A 20,753-nucleotide genomic window follows, 5' to 3' on the forward strand; every position below is an offset into this window, starting at 1 on the left:
CACTTATTTTAACCTCATGTAAATCTGTTTCCAGTATATTTCTAGTAAATTCTGTTTTCTAATTTATTTAGCTATCCTCACACTATGGTTAAGTTCAACTCAATCATCTTCACATATATGACTGTCATTTTAAAATGTCTTTCCATCCTATCCTCTTGGACTTTTTCCTTTTTTCCCCTATCCTCCTTCAGCCCTTCTTTGCAAAGATGGTACAATAAAAAGTGTGCTCTTTTTAATGATTTATTAAATTATAATCTATAATAACTGAAGGATTTCTGTTTCTGCTCTGCTACCTCCTTCTCTTGCTTGTGATTACAAGTTTTTAACTTTACTCTCTTTTTAATCCTTCCTTCATATGCTGACATTACTGTTTATTTTTCTTATGACTATTCCATCAATCCTAAATTCCCTCTTAAACATCATTCTCTTTTCTTCTCTTCACTTCTCTGTCTCTCCCTCTCTACCTATTTTCCTTCTGAGCTTAATATCCTTCTATATCAAATTCTTTGTGTATGTGTGTGTTTGTATGAGTATTAGCAACCTTTTTTTGGTTCAGATCAAAGTGACATTCTCCATATTGTGAAATATACTCCTATTATATGAAATATTAAGCTCCTTCCCCTTCCTCACTAGTATGTTCCAATTTTTTCTCCTCTTCTTACAATACACAAAATGACCCCCAGCCCCTCCTTTTGTCTTAACTCTATGACTCTTGAAAACATTAACATTCTCTGTAAGAAATGACCAACAGGATGATTTCAGAAAGGCCTGGAGAGACTTAACACGAACTGATGCTGAGTGAAATGAGCAGGACCAGGAGATCATTATATACTTCAACAACAATACTAGATGATGACCAGTTCTGATGGATCAGGCCATCCTCAGCAACGAGATCCACCAAATGATTTCTAATGGAGCAGTAATGAACTGAACTAGCTATGCCCAGAAAAAGAACTCTGGGAGATGACTAAAAACCATTACATTGAATTCCCAATCCCTATATTTATGCACACATGCATTTTTGATTTCCTTCACAAGCTAATTGTACAATAATTCAGAGTCTGATTCTTTTGTACAGCAAAATAATATTTTAGTCATGTATACTTATTGTGTATCTAAGTTATATTTTAATATATTTAACATCTACTAGTCATCCTGCCATCTAGGGAGGGGTGGGGGGGTAAGAGGTGAAAAATTGGAACAAGAGGTTTGGCAATTGTTAATCCTGTAAAGTTACCCATGTATATATCCTGTAAATAAAAGGCTATTAAATAAAAAAAAAAAAAAAGAAAGAAAACATTAACATTCTAAAGGAACATTTGTTTCTTCTCCCTCTATTAAAATGCATTATTGTAAAGACACATGGAGAAGTCCAAGGCATCAGTAAAGTCAAAATGTAAGGCTAATTAAGCCTTGTTCTGGGAAAACTACCCTCCTAATCATGGTATCTCCCATTTCATGTAAGTATAGTGTGTGTTCCTACAGAAAACAAACATTAAACACTACCAGGGAGCAAAACAATAACCTTTAGAGGCTGTGTGATGCCCTAAACCGGGTGCAAAGGAACCAAGCTAGGTTGGGAGAAATCCAACCTAAGAAACTATACCCACCCACTCACCCCTAAGCCAATGAGAAACTTCGGCTCACTCCCTGACACCATGCAGCGGTAGTCCAGAACACAGCGAATCTTATCCAGGGTTTTGTTGTTGAGTGGAGTAGACTTATAGCTAAAGATATCAATATCAGTGCCCTAAAGCAGGATTGAGAGAAAGAACAGTTAAAATAGGATACCCCAGTCAAAGGATCTGAATACTATTACCCCTGCACCTCCCCCCTGCCCAAAACACACACTGAAAAGGATATATTTCAGAGTGTCTGGAGTATTCCTTTAGGGCCTATTATAAGAGGCTGAGAAAGAAAAGAACACAGAGTCTACAAGTGCATGCAGATCGATTCACCAGCAGCTATAAGGAAATGTCACTAGAATATAAAAGCCACCCCCTTAATAAAACCAAAGGGAAGGATTTTTTAGTTGTTTGTTTCTTCAGAGGAGTGAAGGCCTCTCTCCTTCCCTCTCAGTTCATAAATAGTCTTTTAGGGTTATAATGAGGTCTTCTTGTCACACATTCCCATAGAACAAGGGCTACTATGCTCTCAGCAAATCAAACAAAACTCAAGAGAAAACACTGGATTGGGAAGGGTAAGGAACAAAGAACTACCAGTTGAATAGGAATGACACCAAAAGCCTGAGAACTGCTGGGAGAATGGTCTGGTAAACCAGGGTTAGGTCAGTAAGTCTGAATCCAAATTCTAATTTTTGCTAGCACTGGGGGATAGGGAGTTGTCTCTGTTCCTTTGCCTCAGCTCTCCACCTACAAATCAGAATCCACTTTTCACAGAGATGTTTGAAGGAGTCTGTAATGGTGAATCCCACAGGAGTCAAGTAAGCTGGAAGCAGTAATGATCACTGTGCTCAGGAGAATGGAGATAATTAACATGGTTGCATCTTGAGATGAGAGCCATCAGCCTTTGTGACAGCTTCCCTGGGGATGTAGGGGAGGTGCTAGTGCTAAGGCTTTACAGAAGGGAGTGACACAATCAAGCCTCTGGGAATAGGGTGGGGGTGAGGAACAGTCATGCTGGACTATCTCAAGGATTTCTCCCACTTCTCATCTCCAACCTTCTCCCAGATCCTAGCCATCCCACTCACCTTTATTAATTCAAAAAATTTAGACTTTGGATCTGAAGAAGAGAGAGCAACTCTGGCTTGATCTGGAATCTAAAGGAAGATACATAATTTTAGTTTGGAGACTCACTGGCTGTCCTATCTCCTCCTGTGTATATCTGGGTGGCCAGAATGGCAGGGAGAAGCTGAGGAAAATACCATTTGGAACCAGGGTGAAGAAATTGAACAGGAATCTAGATATTTTGCCCCTTGGGGTTAACATACCCTTGATATCACCTTTTTGCTCTGGTAATCTTTGAGACCAGTGTGGCTACACAGAAAAATCAATAGCAAACTTTGCCTCACCTGCCCACCACTCCTCAATTTCCAGATCTGGCCACAGGGAAACAATGAAGTGAGGGAAGGAACTGAAAGAGGAAATTCAAAATAAAGTGTCCAAGTAAATGGATGATAAGGATCACTAAGGGCAAACCAGTTCCTTTCAGCCATCAGTCTGGTTCCTTGAAGGATGGGGAAGCAATCAGGGAAGCATTAAGGCTAAAAATACTTATTACTCTTCTTTAGGGCAGTCCAGGAAGCAGCCTGCTGGGCTCTGACCTGGATAAATATACTCACCCCCCAAAGTTGAAGGCAGCCTTTTCGGATTTCTGCCTGGCGTGGTTCACTAAGAGTCCTGTAGGAAAAGCAACAACTGATTAGCATACCAGTGATGCTCAGAAACTTTACACTAATGTACGTAATAGGCCCAGGCATGCATACATACTCTTCCACCATTAGCTTGGGATACTCATGACACTTCTTTGGGGTTCTCACAAAATTGGAGGTTAAAATTGGAGACCTGTGCCCAGGCTGAAAAGAGGAAGGAAGCTACGGAATTGCTTACCTTCCTGTTCAGCTAAAAGTTTACCCCAAAACCACCTTTCCGTGTCCCCATCAGCATATTCTAGTTCTCTCTATTCTAACCAAACTGGAATCATCAAGCTTCTCTAAATAAAGAAGGCTATGAAAGTAGATCAAAACTCACCACCTCCAGGAAATTTTTTTTTGACTAATTTTACTTCACTGATCACTTTTCATTCCCTATGCTCCTTTGGCATTCACATATTTAATTTCTATCATTTCACTGAGGCAAGGTTTCATATCTTATTTACTTTGTATCTCCCTCAGTACCTAACATAGGGTTATGAACCTCACAGCAACTGATATGCACTGAAAAAACAAATGAAAACTGTGCTGCACTTGTTAGCACACTGCCTTATAATTGTCCTCGTGGCATTTTTCATGTGTTAACTTTATTCCTTAAATAGATTGTAATTTCACTCTTTGAGGGTAGGAACCACATCATATATTTCTTTGATTTTTCTCAGATTAACATAGTGTTGCACACACTCAACAAAGTGCTTAACAGATGTTGACTTGAATTAAAAGGTATTGGGAATAATATAGTCCCAGAAATCTTGCTAATCTGCTGCCCCTGGTATACATAACGCCCTCCCATCCAGGAGAAAAACACTCACGAGTCTTGGACAAAGGCATAAATTTTGGCCAGGGCTTTGATCTGTGAGCTGCAGTGGCTGAAAGAGAAAACAGCTTGGCTTTAGGAGAATTTATAAAAACAGAGCCAATAAATCAGTGGCTTGGGGAACTGGAATCAAATAGAGACAAAAGGATCTTTACCATCAGTCATCTTACCATATCTTTGATTTTGATTGGGCTTAACTGCCAATTATTACAATGTGACTAAAGATTAGTAGGACATAATTCAATAAACTTGTGATGGAAGTGCCATCCATATTCAGAGAGAGAACTATGGAGATTGAATGTGGATCAAAGCATAGTATTTTCATCTTTTTTTGGGGAGCGGGGGGAGGGTTGGTTGTGTGGTTTTTTTTTCCCTTTCTTTTTCCCCCTTTTGATGTGTGTGTGTGTATGTGTGTGTGTGCATGCCAGAAGCATGACAAATATGGAAATATATTTAGAAGAACTACACATGTTTAATCTCTATCACACTGCCTGTTGTCTTGGGGAGAGAGTGAGAAAAATTTGGAACACAAGTTTTGCTACGGTGAATACTGGAAACTCTTTGTATGTATTTGGAAAAATAAAATACTATTAAAATAAAGGAAAATGCTAGGCCATTTTTATTATAACTGTCTCATGTACATTCTAGATGGGAGGTGGTATAGCTAACAGAAAAATGTACCAAGTTAGACAGGAAAAAAAATTTTATTCTAGGTTTGCTAACTAAGTAGCTGAGTTAATCTCAACAAAATTACTCAACCTCTCTAGACTTTATTCTTCATGTCATGAGGGGAGCTAACCTCTATCCTACCTAATCTCCCATGGTATCAATGAAATAATTCATGTGAAAGTACTTTGAAAAAAGCCAAAAGGAGCATACAAACAGAAGAGATTCATTTTTATTGGATGGGCTGAATGGAACAAGTAGAAGACTTAGTGTGGATTAGGGAAAGGGATTTTCCTTTCTCAACCCCTGAGTTATGAGTGTTTCCAAACATTCCCTAATTATTTTAAACTTCTCTAGGTAACCTAAGAGTCTAACTTTTAGCAAAAGCCTTTTCAAAAACTTTGTACATTTCATGCTAAGTTTAAAATACATAGTATTGCAAAGGAAATGAATTATGCTGAAATACAATTATCAGATAAAAAAATTAGTTCACAGACTTTAGATAAAGAGAAACTTCAGATGAAACTCAACCCTATGGCCAGGTTAAGAACCCTTGTCTTAAAGAGCTGCCTTGAGCAGCTGAGAATACACACAGAAAGTGTCAGACAGGACTCTGAACACAAGTCTTCCTCTTCCTGATACTCAGGGATCAGCTCTCTAGTTATTATACTATGGTACCTCTCTCAAGTTATCAGATTACAACACCTTAAATAAAAGTTAGAATTGGACTTGTGGAAGCTAATGACTCTATAAGACATCAAGAATTAATCAAATAAATTCCAAAGAATGAAAAAAAATCGAAGAAAATGTAAAATATCTCATGGGAAAAACAACTGACCTGGTAGATCCAGGAGAGACAATATCAGAATCACTGGATTACCTGAAAGCCATAATCAAAAGGAGGACTTGGACAGCATCTTTCAAGAAATTATCAAAGAAAACTGTCCTGATGTCCTGGAACCAGAGGGCAAAATAGGCATTGAAAGAATCTACTCATCACCTCAGAAAAGAGATTACAAAATAAAAACTCCAAGGAGCATTATAGTCAAATTACAGAACTATCAGGTAAAGGAAAAAAAATGCAAGTAACCAGAAAGAAACAATTCAAATATCAGGAGTCACAATCAAGATTACGCAGGACTTGGCAAGGGCAACATTAAAGGATCAGAGGTCACAGAATGTGACATTCCAGAAGGCAAAGGAAATGGAACCACAACCAAGAATCACTTAGGCAAAATTAAGCATAATACACCAAAGGAAAAAATGGTCATTCAATGAAATAGAAGGATTTCAAATTTTCATAAAGAGAAGATCAGAACGAAACCAAAAATTTGACCTCCAACATCAAGACCCAAGAAAAAAGCAGATTAAAAGGAGAAAATTAAACAAAAGATTCAATAAAGTTAAACTTTTTACATTCATATATGGGAAGATGATACTTGTAATTCTTAAAAATTGTATCACTAATAGTACAGCTAGAAGGAAGATATACAAAGATAGAGGTATGCGTATAAGGTGAATATAAGGAAATAAGAAAAAAATTAAGGGATGAGAAAGAGAAGTACACTGAGTACAGAAGGAAGGAAGATGTAGAATGGTATAAACTATTTACACAAAAAGGTACTAAAGACCTATGACAGTGGAGGGGAAGATGGGAGGGCAGGCAATGATCATCGCATGAACCTTACTCTCATCAATATTGGCTCACAAGGGGATTAATATACATAATCCGTTGAATTTAGAAATCTATCTTACCTGGAAAGGAAATAAGAAGAGAAGAGATTAAAAGTAAAAGGCAGGGGGTAGGGGACAAGGGATACCTCCAGAAAGGAGAAAAGATCAGGGGAGATGGTAAACAGAAGCAAGACATTGGTGAGGAGAGAAAAGGTGAAAAAAAGAAGACATGCAGGAGGAAGAATAGAACAGAGGGGAAATACACAGGTAGTAACCCTAATTGTTAAAGTGAATGGGATGAACTCTCCCATAAAATGGAAGTGAACAGGGTAGATCAAAAACCAGAATCCTACAATATGTTGTTTCAAGTTATCAGATAAATCAATTAAATTTGTTCTGTGGTATTCCTGCTTAGGAGACTACTACATAAAGTACAAGACTTATACCAGTCAAAAAGAATTTTTTAAAGATGGTCAAGTGGGAAAAACTCTGATGCCAAGACCTTCCAAAGCAGGTTGAAACAGAACTAAAGTAGCTCAATGATTCAAACAAGATAAATTTCAGCTGAAACAATGCAATGGCCACTCATACTCAAAAACAATGAAAAGGAAATTTTTTTCTGTCTCTTGGGATTTAAAAGAGAAAAAATGAAACCTTTGTCACAGTCCTACTTTCCTGTACACCATATATGCTTTCACATAGAGATTTCCTAAATTGGGATATTAACCACAATGATGACAAAGAATGGCAGAAGGGACAGCACTGGGGGTAGGATGAGGACCTGAAACAAGAATTTAGGCAGCATGGGGATGTACAGAAACCAAATCACAGAGGGAGGGATTCACAATCAGAAGGCTCTGAATCTCTCAGCTCCTGGTTATCCCCTCACCTCTCATTGGATCGGATCATGTAGTCAGTGAATTCAGGGTCTCCCTTGATCACATCCAGGGGAACAACAAGGTTGACATCCAGTTCACTCTTCCGAAGCTGATTGAGCCTGTTGTTTACCTTGAAGAGGTATTCCCGCACGTCATCAATTCCAGACTTCAAGCTCTTACATACCACATACCTGCCAGGAGACATTCATTTCTCACAGTGAGCAAGAACTTTTCTACCACAGACAGTACAACTTCCCTCCTGAGCCACAGCTGCCACTGATCTTTTCCCAAGACCATCCCAATGTCAATTTCAAGACTTTATTCCCAATAGTTCAAAAGATTCACACTTTGGCGATCTTTTTCTTCCATCAAGTAAATACTTTTTAAGTATCTATAGCACATAAAACTTTGTGCTAGTTGCAAGAGGAAATGTTAAGAATAAAACACAGTTGGGGCGGCTAGATGGCACATTGGATAGAACACCAGCCCTGGAGCCAAGAGACCCCGAGTTCAAATCCAGCCTCAGACACTTAACACTTTCTAGCTGTGTGACCCTAGGCAAGTCACTTAACCCTAACTGCCTCACACACTCACACACACAAAAAAAGAATAAGATGTAGTTCCTCGAGAAATGTACATTAGTTCCAATTTTTAGTGCTATAAGAAAAAACTTTTCTCACAAAAAATTTGCAAAGTAGTATAAATATTATTATGCCCATTTTACAGATAAAGAAACTAAGATTCAAATATAAGATTCAAATGTTAAGTTACTTGCCTATAGTCATACGACTGATAAATCTTGGAGCCAAGATTTCTGTTGAACTATGCTGCATAAAACAGACATCTCAGAACTGGACAAACTCAGGAGACAGACATCCAATAAGGGAGGTGCCACTAGCGTGAGACAGGACATTTCATTTTTCTATCACTTACTTTGGAAATTTTTCCTTATATAAAGCCTTTATCTTTCTCTGTTTTAACTTTTATCAACTGTTCCTAATTCTGTCATCTGGGACCGAGCAGATTCAGCCTAATGCTTCTTCTACATGACAGGCCTGCAAATACTTGAGAACAGCCAATCATGGCCCAAAGCTATTCCACAGCTAAATTAGTTTAGGCAATGGTGTTGTAAAGATTTTAATGTCTCATTGGAAAACATCTCACCATCTTTCACTGTCATGTTAGGGAAAAGCACCTAGAGGTGCTCTTAGAGAGCCTGGCCTATGTAAGGGGGAGGGGGATCTCACCTCTCTGAGTTTGCAGGTCGGCTGGTGACAGGTTTAAAAAGAGACACACGTTCAAAACAGGTGTACAGCAGATATATGAGTCCCACACTGAATGGTGTGAACAAATCAAAGGTTTTACAGACAAAGTGGCCTCCTAGAATAGAGAGACAGAACCAATTATAATCAGTGGGTTCTCAAGAAAAGAAGGGAGAGAAAGGATGTCATAAGGAGTCATTGTAAATGGAGGGCAGAGAAATGCAACCAGAGAAAACTAAGCCCTCCCTGCTTAAGAGGATATGGATGCGATCAGGGCATAAGTTTATGAAAGGGATTTTTGAAGGTCCCTTTCTTCCCTGAATTCAACTACATGTCATCATTTGAATAGACAATTATTTTGTACTTTGTACAATTTATTTTGTACAAACAAAAGTTTGTACTTTTGACTGTTATAAAGTGCTCCTTCCATCCCCACATCTTTACACCAACAACTCATTCAGTCCCAACATGAGAGTGACTCTGGAGAGATCTAAGGTGATGAAACAACTGAAGTAGAATGTGTTACCTGTGCGGATAACAGACAGCCCTGTAAGAAACTGGCATAGCAATAGCTGCTTACTGAGGATTTCCTGCAGATTTTCTTGCTTCTCTACAGAGAAGCCCTGAAAGGAAAACATAAAATTAGGTACCATAAATGGACAATGAAAATTTAGACTATGGCACTTTGTGTTTTTTCAAAATCCTTATATCACAATTGCTTAATTTCATGAACACAAAATATCTACCTTGCCTCCTTCACAGAAATTGTTAACCCTTCTGCAAAAAGGAAATTGAGACCCCAAGGATAAGCAACTTTGCCCAAACCAGACTGCAATTCAGGAGGTCACCAATTTCTAATGCAATCTTCTTTCCAATTCAGATGATTCAAAGAGCGTCCTTTACCAGTCAGCAGCCCTTGAAACTAGCATGGGAATCCAAGGAGGGAGAGATCAAGAAGAACAGAAATACATTGCTGACCTAATCAGAAGTGAAGCAACCATGGAAGAATGAGGTACACTACTCTAGGTTCTCTAGCACAATTTCACCTAAGACCTAGGGAACAAGTGTCCTTGCTCCTCCACTCAGGATCACACAACAATCTCAATGAAAGTGACTCAAAAGAATTCTAAGTATAGTTTTGAAAAAGAAGGTGCTAATATACTAATAAATAATAGTTTCTCAATGACACAATGCCTTTTGTGTCTATTTCATACTTTATGGGATCTATTTCATACTTTAACTGGATCATTTGCTGGTCTGAGTCCTTGGTTACTAAATGTCCTTGGTAACTCAAAGTGTCTCCATGAAGGGAGCACAGATCTAGTCTGATGAAAGAGAAGAGAGGGTTTTTCCCAGGCCAGACTGGCTTAGGTCATCTGAGTTAGCAGCAAGACAGAACCAAAAAAGATGTGGGACCTTCCCAATTTGAAGATGTGGATGAAAGTATGACTAAAAAGAGTGATAAGTACCCAGCAATCTTTTCATATTGTATACATAGAAAGACAGTCCTTCTGTTTGTGGATCCTACCACCACAGGTATTATCAATCCCACATCCAATCAGTTCAAAGCTAGTTTCCAAGCTATTCATTCTTCCTCAGATTGGTCATATCTGCCAATCACAGGTAGGCCACATCTTTCAAATTAGGTTATCCCTGACATGCTGTTCTCACTCTTCTAAGGCTCCTATTATGCCTTAACATTGCACAGGAGACGTAGGGAGTATCTGCTGGCATTTACCTTAAAAATGGCCCCTTAAAGGCTTTCCCCTCTCCCACTTACCCTTTCTTCCTACAAGTAAAGAAATTGAGACCAGAATTCTTTGGCCCTGGCCTAGTATAAATGGTGATTCACCCCAAACAAATATTCTTTAAAAGGCTGAATTAGCAATGACTGAATCTTTTCTCCTAAGAAAATTACAACCAATTTCTTTCTCTTCCTTAAAAAGTTACCCTGGAAACAGGGTCCCTGAACAATTCACCATAGTCCAAAGATTTGCAGATTCCTACTACAGATTACCTTCCATGCCATTAATGTTTTCCTTCCCCAACAATAAAGCAATAGTGCTGGAGAGGGGGTGTTAAGTGGACCTCAGCTTGTCAACCTGTCAAATAATTCTGGGACCAGCTAAATCTGGACAGCATATATATAAAAAGGACTGTCAGAAGTACTGAGATTGACAAATGATTTATGACTTTTCCCTATATGGTTTCTGGCTGCTTCATTTTAGCTATATTTATTCCTTAACTTGACATGTCTCAGAACCAAATAAGAAAGTCTAGTATACCAATTTGCTCCAAGGGAAGACTATGGCCTTCACAAAATCATGTACACACAGCACAATACACTACACTTCCCTGCTCTCTCTCCCCCACCTTTAACCCTCACCCAAACTTGAGTTACAACTAAGAAATCAATTCCCATCCTGAACAAGAGTTTCCATCAGAAGGTGACATAATCCAATCTTAACCCTTTATTGGGAATGCAACCTCTGAGAAGCTTAATAGCAAGAGGTCAACTTCTCACAAAGTAAGATATAACCTACCCCATCAGCCATCATAAAGTGTACACCCTTGCGATCCGTGTTATCCAAAACAAAATTTCGAAAAGCTGTGATGTTCTCTGGTCGAGTAATATCTCCATCTCCATCAATTCCACCCTCACCTAGGAAAACATTATGTAATTAGTCCATCTACCAAGTACTTTCTTAGGCACTAGTAAACACAGCTCTTTTGGGCAGGGTCCTGAAGTAGTAGGGTTCTTCTAATTCCTTGGAGGGAATTCTTACATGAGACCCTTAATTGCACTGTCCTCATCACAAAGTTCAACACAAAGATAGACTAAAGTCCAGAGCTTCATGTAATAAAAACAATTCATCATTGAGAGGAATCTTCATATAATTATCATATAAGTTTTCTATGAAACAGAGGGTACTTCTTAAAGACAGCACAGTGCTCTCTTTTATGATCTTAACCTCATATTCAAAGCAGTAACATTTATTTTTTTTTCTTTTTTTTTTTTTTTTTTTTTTTTTTAGCAGTAACATTTAAATTTAAATCTAAATCTTTTCCTTAAATTTATACTATTTTACTTCCTTTTGTTGTAAACCAAAGGAGGGAGGAGACAGGAAGTATGTGGTATAGAATTTTGCATATATTATGGGGAACAATGTTGGTTTTGCTTAATTCATTGTTGTTCTTTTTATATAGGCAGGCTTATTAGGTGAGAGAAATGAGAATGACAAAAATAAAACTATCAGTGAAATCTAAAAAAATGACTTTTTTTTTGCAAGGCAATTGGGATTAAGTGACTTGTCCAGGGTCATACCACTAGGAAGTGTTAAGTGTCTGAGAAAAGATTTGAACTCAGATCCTCCTGACTCCAGAGCTAGTGCTCTATTCACTGTGCCACCTAGCTGCCCCAATGGTTTTTCCCCCCTAGATTTATTTGCTGGCTTATGAGGTTTATCTTCCTTTATTCTTACTGAACATTAGGCACAAAGAGAGTTGGACAGATTCGGTGGCAAGCCCAGAACAATCAGGATGGATGGGTACAGGAAGTAGGCTATCCATCACCAAATACATTCCACACTTAGAGTTGGTCAAAGGAATAGGATCTGTATCTCTTAATAACCTTGCCATCATTTAGCAAAGGATCATATGATTTCGTTACTTTCTGTCATTATAAGTAAAGACTTCCCTTTGAAAGGGGAGAATAACTGACAAGAGTTTGCCACAGTGTTTAAACTATATACAACTGGACTGAATTAGAGGAACAAAACAGAGAAAGAAACAAGCACCTGTAAGTACAGGGTGCTGCTAAATTTGACTTTAATCTTAAACATATAATAGCTGTGTAACCCTGGGGAAGTCACTTAACTTCTAACTGCCTTAGTTTCCTTATCTGTAATTGGGATAAATAATAGCATCTACCTCCCAGGGTTGTTGTGGGGATTAAATGGGATATTTGTAAAGTGCTTTGCAAAACTTAAAGCATTATGTAAACAGTTATTATTACTATTATCTTAATTAATTGTTTCAACTCCATGGCAAAGATAGCCAAACAAAACTGACACAACTACAAGGATAGTGTTACACTTTTGACATAGGTTTCAGGACTCTCTTATTTGAGAAGATAATTCCCCCTTCCACAATGCATACCATAGTAGGGTTCGAAGAGTTCACTGGAAGCTGCATAGAAATCCTCCAATTTGAAGTCATTGGGCCCTTTCAAGGTCATTCCAAAGCCCTTTGCATGCCACTTTTTCCTCCAAAGCACATATTCAGAGAAGCCTCCAGGGCCTGCACACACATCAGCAAAGTACAGAAGCTCTGGACTCCGGTCCTTCAACAGGGAATTCTATAAAAGGAGGACAGGAGAAGAAAGAAGAGAGGAGAAGGAAGAAAGGAGAGGAGAGGAAAGCAGAGGAAAGGAGCGGGGAGGGGAAGAGATTTAAAAGGGGAGGGGAGAAAAGGGGAAGAGAGGGAAGAAGAGGACAGGACAGGAAAGGAGTTCAGCAGGGATTATTTAAAGGGAAAGAAGGGAAGAATTGTTTTTTCACTATATAAACTAGCAACATTTGGTTCTAGGACCACTTGCACCACACACACACAAAATCTCTGCAAGGTCCTCTCCCACTAAATATTATGGATTTTCCAGCCACAGGCAGAAGATGCTAAATCTCCAGAACAGCTTCTCAAGCCTTTTCTATAACTACTAGATCAAACTCCCCAATTAAAATTATAATGCAAATAGCCATTCCTAGAATTTGGCCTTTTTTCTTTTCAAAGTTTTCTCCCATGTTATTTTCAGTGTATCTTTACAAGTGGGTACATGAAGAACACAGGAGAAAGCATTAACATTTATTCCTGGAGAAAATGAGGCACAGAGAGATTTAAGGTCAGCCAGATAGTTAACTAGAGATGTTTGAAACCTAGACTTTAATTTTAATCTCTCCATTAAAATAACAATGAGCACTAAAGCATAAGTTCTCTCTAACTACAACATGCATCTTCCCTTCTCCTTCTATCTTCTTGTTTCCATTCCCTCCATCATCATCTTTCTGCCGGTTCTTTTTCCTTCTTCCTCATATTTATGTCATGCCAATTGCCAATAGCTCCTAAAAGCAATGCTTCATTCTGCAGGTAAGGCAAGATTAGGCCCTGGATTAGCCTCTGTTGATAATGCTCCTTTAAAAGGGTGATGGAAATGTTCCTGTTCATCACTAGTGCTTTGGTAATAATAATCAACATGTAAATCAATTTTAAAGGTTTGGAAAGTGCTTTAAGTACACTAGTTGCACACAACAACCCTTTGAGGCTGTAGTTTACAGCTATTACTACTCCCATTTTATAGATGAGGAAACTGAAACCAAGGGTGATTAAATGATTTTTCCCAGGTTAATAAAGCTATTCCGTTTGATCTGCAAAGCAGGAAAAATGTAATCACCATCTTAATGACTGGAAAATGCTGAGATTATTATAAATTTTGAAGATTATGGAAGAGATTTCTATGGAGTACAGTAAAAATGGGAGAGAAGTCCTAACTACCTGCAATCTTTCCAGAGTACTCTGCCAAAAAGCAAAGGAATGAGGGTAATTTAAACCCTTGCACTTGGGAGAATGAACATTCAGAGTTCTAGCATATTTCTAACTTAAAGTCAAATGGCTTTGAAAGCATAGTTATAACAACAGAAACAGCTAGTAATTTCCAAAATGTAGTCAGTCCTCTTTTGAAGATATAAGAAGGGAATCCTAGCGATGGCAGTTGGACTTTCCCAATGTAATAGGAAAACCTCTAGATAAGGGACTTCTGAATGCCAGCAGGTGCTAACCAAGAATAGGTTTCAAATGCCTGTTCAAGTTTCCTTGGGAAAAGGTCTATCAAACTGTGCATACCTTTTGATCCAGCAGTCTCTCTACTCTGTATCCCAAAGAGATCTTAAAAGAGGGGAAAGGACCCACATGTGCAAAAATATTTGTGGCAGCCCTTTTAGTGACGGCAAGGAATTGAAAACTCGGTGGTTGCCCACCAGCTGGGGAATAGCTGAATAAGTTATAGTATATAAAAATAATGGAATATTATTATTCTATAAGAAATGATGAATAAAATGATTTCAGAAAAGTCTGGATTTACATGAACTAACACTGAGTGAGGTGAGCAGAATGGGAAGAACACTGTTCACAGTAATTACAAGATTATGAGATAATCAACTATAATGGACTTGGCTCTTCTCTTCTCAACAATGCAGTGATTCAACATAATTCCAATAGACTCAGTATGAAAAATGTCATCTGCATCCAGAGAAAGAACTATGGATATTGAATGTGGATCAAAGCATAGTATATTTACCTTTTTTGTTTGCTTGTTTTTTCTTTCTTTCTTGTGGTTTTCTCCCTTTTGGTCTGATTTTTCTTGCACAACATGACAAATGAAATTTGTTTTAAAGGACTGCATATATTTAACCTATATCTGACTGTTTGCTGTCTTTGGGAGCAGAGAGGTAAGAAGAAAAATTTGGAACACAAAGTTTTAAAAAATGAATGCTGAAAATTTTCTTTACATGTATTTGGAAAAATAAAATGTTATTGGGGAAAAAAAAGTCTCCTGGGAAAAATTCCACCCTGAGAATTAGATAGACAGTAGAATGTGAATTCTGAGGGTCAAATTCAATTGTCTAAGGTCCTGAGATTTCTACATATATGAGTTATTTATGAGAGGATAATAGCTTCATCTTTCACTTCACTAGACTTAATTCAGGATTCTTAAGTATAATTATGCACAATTACTGATTCATTTTGTTGCTTACAACTGAGAAAACTCCTGACTTTCCCTGTTCTTTCCTCCACTCCCTTCTCCCCAATCTCTTTAGGCTACTTATTACAAGATAATATTGGAATAATATTTTAGTTTGAGGTTCTGAAGCTAATCTGAATAAGAAATTCTTGGCAATATTTCTTTAACTACCAATTTAGAAACAATGGCCTAAATAAAAATCTCTATCTTCTAACTACTTCCTTTAAAGAAGCTAAGGAAGGAGAGAATAAGTAGAAAGCTAGAGCTCTTCTCCTCATGTTTGGACCAACTCTAATACTGGTCAAAATACAAAGACTTCTAAGTCTTTGATTCCTTCAAATAATGAAGTTATTATCTCATGAGTTTACCTGTGGCCAGGTGAAAAGAAGCATCCTTAGTTACCTTGTCAGAAAAAAAAAGGATTTAAGGATCCCATTATTTAAAATTATTATTTTTCTAAGACTATTACCCACACTTTGAACCCTTCTTGAATCTTAACTGTGGAATTTTTTCTATTTTTTGCAAATATAAAATTTAACTCCAAAATGTCTTGTGTTAAGAGATTTTCAAATACTCTAATCATCTCTTGATTTCACTCTCAGCAAAAATGTTTGCAATTATATAAATCTAAATGAATAAAAATTATTTCTAGATTTGTGCCTAAAATATAAAATACAGCATTTTCTTCCACAATATGGTTCCCAACTCCTCCCAACTATTCCCCTTACATGTATTTAAAGGTGTTTAAAAAAAAAAAAACAGATAAACAAAGTTGTCTTGATACAAGTAAAACCATGACTGAGAGAATATAGGGCATCTCAAAAGTCTTGGTGTAGTTTTAAGCTTAAATCTACAATATAATGTAAAACTACAAATAATATTTTGGTTCTATTTAACAAGAAGTGTGAAACTTGACTAGCACAACAGCAATTCATTCTCCAAGAGAATTTGTTGTAAGAATGCAGTTTATTGTACATGCTAAAGAGTTCTATTATATTTTCCAGGAAAAAAAGACAAACAAAAATAAAACAATTAACCAGCCTGCTCAGTTTGTTTGTTAATGTAGTCCTTAAGGGATAGCAAATATGAGAAGGAAGAAAACACCTACCATCCTCTCATTGAGGAATAAGGAGAAACACCTCTTAAAGAGCGTTTCTCTATAAGCACTGGCAACCAATTCAAGCCACGAACCTACCCTGGCCCAACGAACACAAACACCTTTCTCTGTATAACTAACATTTCCACCCACAGTAAGAGTGGTATTGTTCTAGTGATTTCATTTTCATTTCAGCAAAAGACAATAAGCAAATGACGTATGCTGAAGGCATTTACATTTAAAAGTCCAGAATGATGCTGTACTTTTTCATAAACTTAACAGAACTCCTCAGCTATCAGGGGCTTAGGGAAAATCATTTGCCACCTGGAAAACTAAATCAACATTATGCCAATTAAATTTTCTCAAAGTACCAATTCTAAGTCTATCCCTGCTGACTACAGCAGTTGGGAAGTACATAAGGTGCCTAGGAGAGGGAAATGACCATAGGATAGTTGAGCCTACCGAGCAGTACGTACACTTGTGAAACAGTTAAGGAAGTATAAACTGAAACATGAGACCTCAGAAAGGAAATCTCTAACATCCCAACAATCAAAAAGGTATGGGAAATGGGAAAGGTTAACTACCTATAAGTAGGCTTCTTTATCTTTGAGGAATAAGATGACTTTTTTTTTTTTAATTAGCGATTCAGGGTGGTTCCAGGTTGGATCTACAAATCCAAAGGGAGCTACATACATATACACATGTGTGTATACCTATCTATATACTAATGCATATACATATATTTATTGCTTTTTTTGTGTGTGTGTGTGTTTTTTTTTTTGTGTGTGTGTGTGTTTAGGATTTCAAAAAGTCATTTAGTCTCACCCCCTTTTTTAAGGAGAAAATCATTATCCCTATTTATATATAAGGGAACTAAAACTCTAAGAAATTAGTTATTTTCTCAGTTACCTAAGTACTAAGTGAAAAGGGAAGGTGCAGACAAGAATCATTATCTTTGCTTGCCAGGACAGTATTTCTTTTATGAAATCACAATGCTTCTGAAAAGCTATTTAAATTAGTTGCCTCATGTTACTATTGCGCTTAGTATATTAAACTAATTTTAGGGATAAAGAGATATTAAAGAAGGGAAAGGGACCCACATGTGCAAAACTGTTTGTGGCAGCCCTCTTTGTAGTGGCTAGAAACTGGAAAATGAATGGATGCCCATCAATTGGAGAATGGTTGGGTAAATTGTGGTACATGAATGTTATGGAATATTATTGTTCTGTAAGAAATGACCAGTAGGATGAATACAGACAGGCTTGGAGAGACTTACATGAACTGATGCTAAATGAAATGAGCAGAACCAGGAGCTCATTATACACTTCAACAACAATACTACATGATGATCAATTCTGATGGTAGTGGCTCTCTTCGACAATGACAAGATCTAATTCAGTTCCAATTGATTAATGATGGACAAAACCAGCTACACCCAGAGAAAGAACACTGGGAAATGAATGTGGACTACCTGCATTTTTGTTTTTCTTCCCAGGTTATTTTTACCTTCTGAATCCGATTTTTCTTGTGCAACAAGAGAACTGCATGGACGTGTACACATATATTGCATTTAAGATATACTTTAACGTATTAATATGTATGAAACTTCCTGCCATCTAAGGGAGAGACTGGAAAAGTCAGAACAGAAGTGAGTGCAAGGGATAATGTTGAAAAATTACCCATGCATATGTTCTGTCAATAAAAAGCTATAATAAAAAGATAAATAAATAAAATAAAATAAATTAGTTGCCTCACACAAAAATCCAGGCAAAGAATAACATGGGATGACTTTAGATTTCTCACCCTCTGAATGTCTAATTATCATTACCATTCATAACAAGAAAGGACATGGAATTTCCTTTTTCCCTTATGAGCTATTCTAAGGAAACACTGCTCTACCAATGAGAACTCTCACTTTCCTGGGCCTTCCAGACTGCTTCAACTTGGGAATCCTCTTTTTATCCATGGCTACGAGGCTCAAAATAAGTAACAGATTCTACACAGTTAAGAGGACAGAGGCTCACACTTGTATGCCTGGATGTTGCTGCTGTCTTGGGCACTTTTTAGTTTGTGTAAGCTTTGGAAAACACAGAGAAGTCCAAAGCAGAGTTCATAAAAACGTTTCAACTGCAACGTCCTGCCAGATTTTAACAAGTGTCCAATTTCAGTTTAGAGCCCCTTGGTGCCATAGAATCATAAATACAGTCTTACCCCTGAAGAGTCTTTTGGATTCGTAAACATACGATCAAATACAAAGTCAATATTGGCCATTTTCATTGCTGCTCTGCAACATAACGAAAGAGAAAAATTGTAACTTTTCAAGTCAAATGAAGGCTAAGAGTCAGTAAAAAAAAAGAAGAAAAGATAACAGCAAGAAAAGTTCCCACAAAACCTGTTTAGGAAGAAGACTCCCCGGATCATTTCATAGGGATTGGACCTGGTCCGGGCTCGACGCATCTCCTCTCCATCCAAGTCATCAAACACAGTCTGCCAATAAAAAAGCAGGAAAAAAAAAAAAGAGAGCATCACACCAGTGTCTCGGCCACAGAAACCCTCAAAGAGCTAAGGATCCTGACTCCTCTTCAGAACCCTCTTCTTGTGGCAAATTCCCACACATCATAACTGGCTGTTTCTCCTTCTTTTAAAAAAAAAAGAGTTAATACTCTTAACAATTACACAAACCCGGAGACTTTAATTATATATAGAGAAAAAAGAGATTGTGATTTTTTGGCAATTCTAAAAAGGGAAAAGTTCTACCTTCATCTGAGTCCCATTCCAGAGATAAACAGCCCTAATATTCTGAACCTTTTGCCAGTCAAGTCCCAGGGAAAACAGTTCATCAGTACCCACTCTCTCACTCCCCCCAAAAAAATTATGTAGAGGCTAGACTATGCCAAGAGATTTTTCTCCATTTCAAACTTTTCCCTCTTCCAATTATTCACACCTCATTCCTTCTGTCTCTGAGGGTAGCTACTAGATCACCCTTGACATAGGACAGGAAAACTAACAGAAAGAACAAACAGATTGAAGGATACCTTAGAAAAATAGAAAGGGTTCATTAATACTAATCTAGATTTCTTCTCTGAAGAAAGTCTATTTAACCTAAGAAAAAGTCTGAGGAATGTCTACATATGAATAATTTTTCTTCAGCCTATCAAGTAAAGAGCTTAGTGAAGCAGCTTGCTAAATTGAAGTTCTTGAATCTACCTCCAGTAGAAAGGCCTTACCTTCCAATTCAGCAAGCATTTAAGTACCTACTATGTGCCAAACACTATACCTTGCACTTCAGGACATTGTGTAGAAGTTCTTCCCCACAAAACTCGGTCTCATCTTCAATTATCATCTTCCTCTGATACAAAGGATAAGAAAAGAGTAAAATAATTATCACACTTCATTAGAACCAGGGGATAATTGAATAAGGAGAGTTGGCTTGTTAAAGAAACTATATTGAGGGAATTATAACTATAACATATATTTTCAACTTTTAAACTTTGTAAAAGATACATTTTTGAAGGACAAGTTATGTGCTTGGGATGCTAAAGGTGGTACTATGACTTAGTAACATGAGAAGTACATGGGATGGGAGGAAGAACAGAAGACTGAGTACAGATCACCAAGAAATAGACAGGAGTCTGACAAGAGGTTCAGACAGAAGATGAACAGAAGCTAGACAGAACTCTGGAATGTGGACAAACACATTCAAAAACTCCTTCCTTCTCTATGTGGACATTTCTTTTATATATTTGACTTTTAAAATTTTGATATTTATATATATTTGATGATATATATTACATATTTATATATTTTATATATAAAAGATACATATCTTTTATATATATGATAATACATATAATTTGGCAATTATATATTTGAATATTTTATAATTTATATATTTGTCTTCTTTTATATATTTACATAACATATAAATATATTTATATATTTTATGAGATTAAATACACATTAACCCTTAACTAAATACACATTAACCCTTAACTAAGATTGAGGTTTACATACATCCTTTCCTGAATCCTTCAGGAAATTAGTGTGTCTCCCCATCCAAATATTTTGTCTACACTCAACTCTATAGACATATCATCTTCCTTAGTAGAATGTAAGATCCAAAAAGGTATTATCTCTTTTGTTATGTCTTTATACCCTCAGCACCTAGCACAATGC

General features: G+C 37.2%; 1 protein-coding gene across 12 annotated transcripts in view; it reads right to left on the reverse strand.

The window, feature by feature from the left end:
• The window catches only part of CMTR1 (cap methyltransferase 1), a 175,434-nt gene that overhangs the window by 15,637 nt on the left and 139,044 nt on the right, over positions 1–20,753 (reverse strand). For all 12 annotated transcript variants that reach the window (XM_031964931.1, XM_031964933.1, XM_031964932.1 and 9 more), the window contains 12 exons: positions 19,855–19,926; positions 18,970–19,064; positions 18,789–18,861; positions 12,847–13,045; positions 11,232–11,350; positions 9,215–9,311; positions 8,674–8,806; positions 7,438–7,617; positions 4,204–4,260; positions 3,302–3,359; positions 2,711–2,779; positions 1,619–1,750 (listed from right to left, as the gene is read on the reverse strand). In XM_031964931.1, the coding sequence (XP_031820791.1) occupies positions 1,619–1,750; positions 2,711–2,779; positions 3,302–3,359; positions 4,204–4,260; positions 7,438–7,617; positions 8,674–8,806; positions 9,215–9,311; positions 11,232–11,350; positions 12,847–13,045; positions 18,789–18,861; positions 18,970–19,064; positions 19,855–19,926 (1,284 nt within the window). The remainder of the gene's footprint in view (positions 1–1,618; positions 1,751–2,710; positions 2,780–3,301; positions 3,360–4,203; positions 4,261–7,437; positions 7,618–8,673; positions 8,807–9,214; positions 9,312–11,231; positions 11,351–12,846; positions 13,046–18,788; positions 18,862–18,969; positions 19,065–19,854; positions 19,927–20,753) is intronic.

Source organism: Sarcophilus harrisii, chromosome 4, assembly GCF_902635505.1.
Source record: "Sarcophilus harrisii chromosome 4, mSarHar1.11, whole genome shotgun sequence".
In the NCBI taxonomy this organism is placed as follows: Eukaryota; Metazoa; Chordata; class Mammalia; order Dasyuromorphia; family Dasyuridae; genus Sarcophilus; species Sarcophilus harrisii.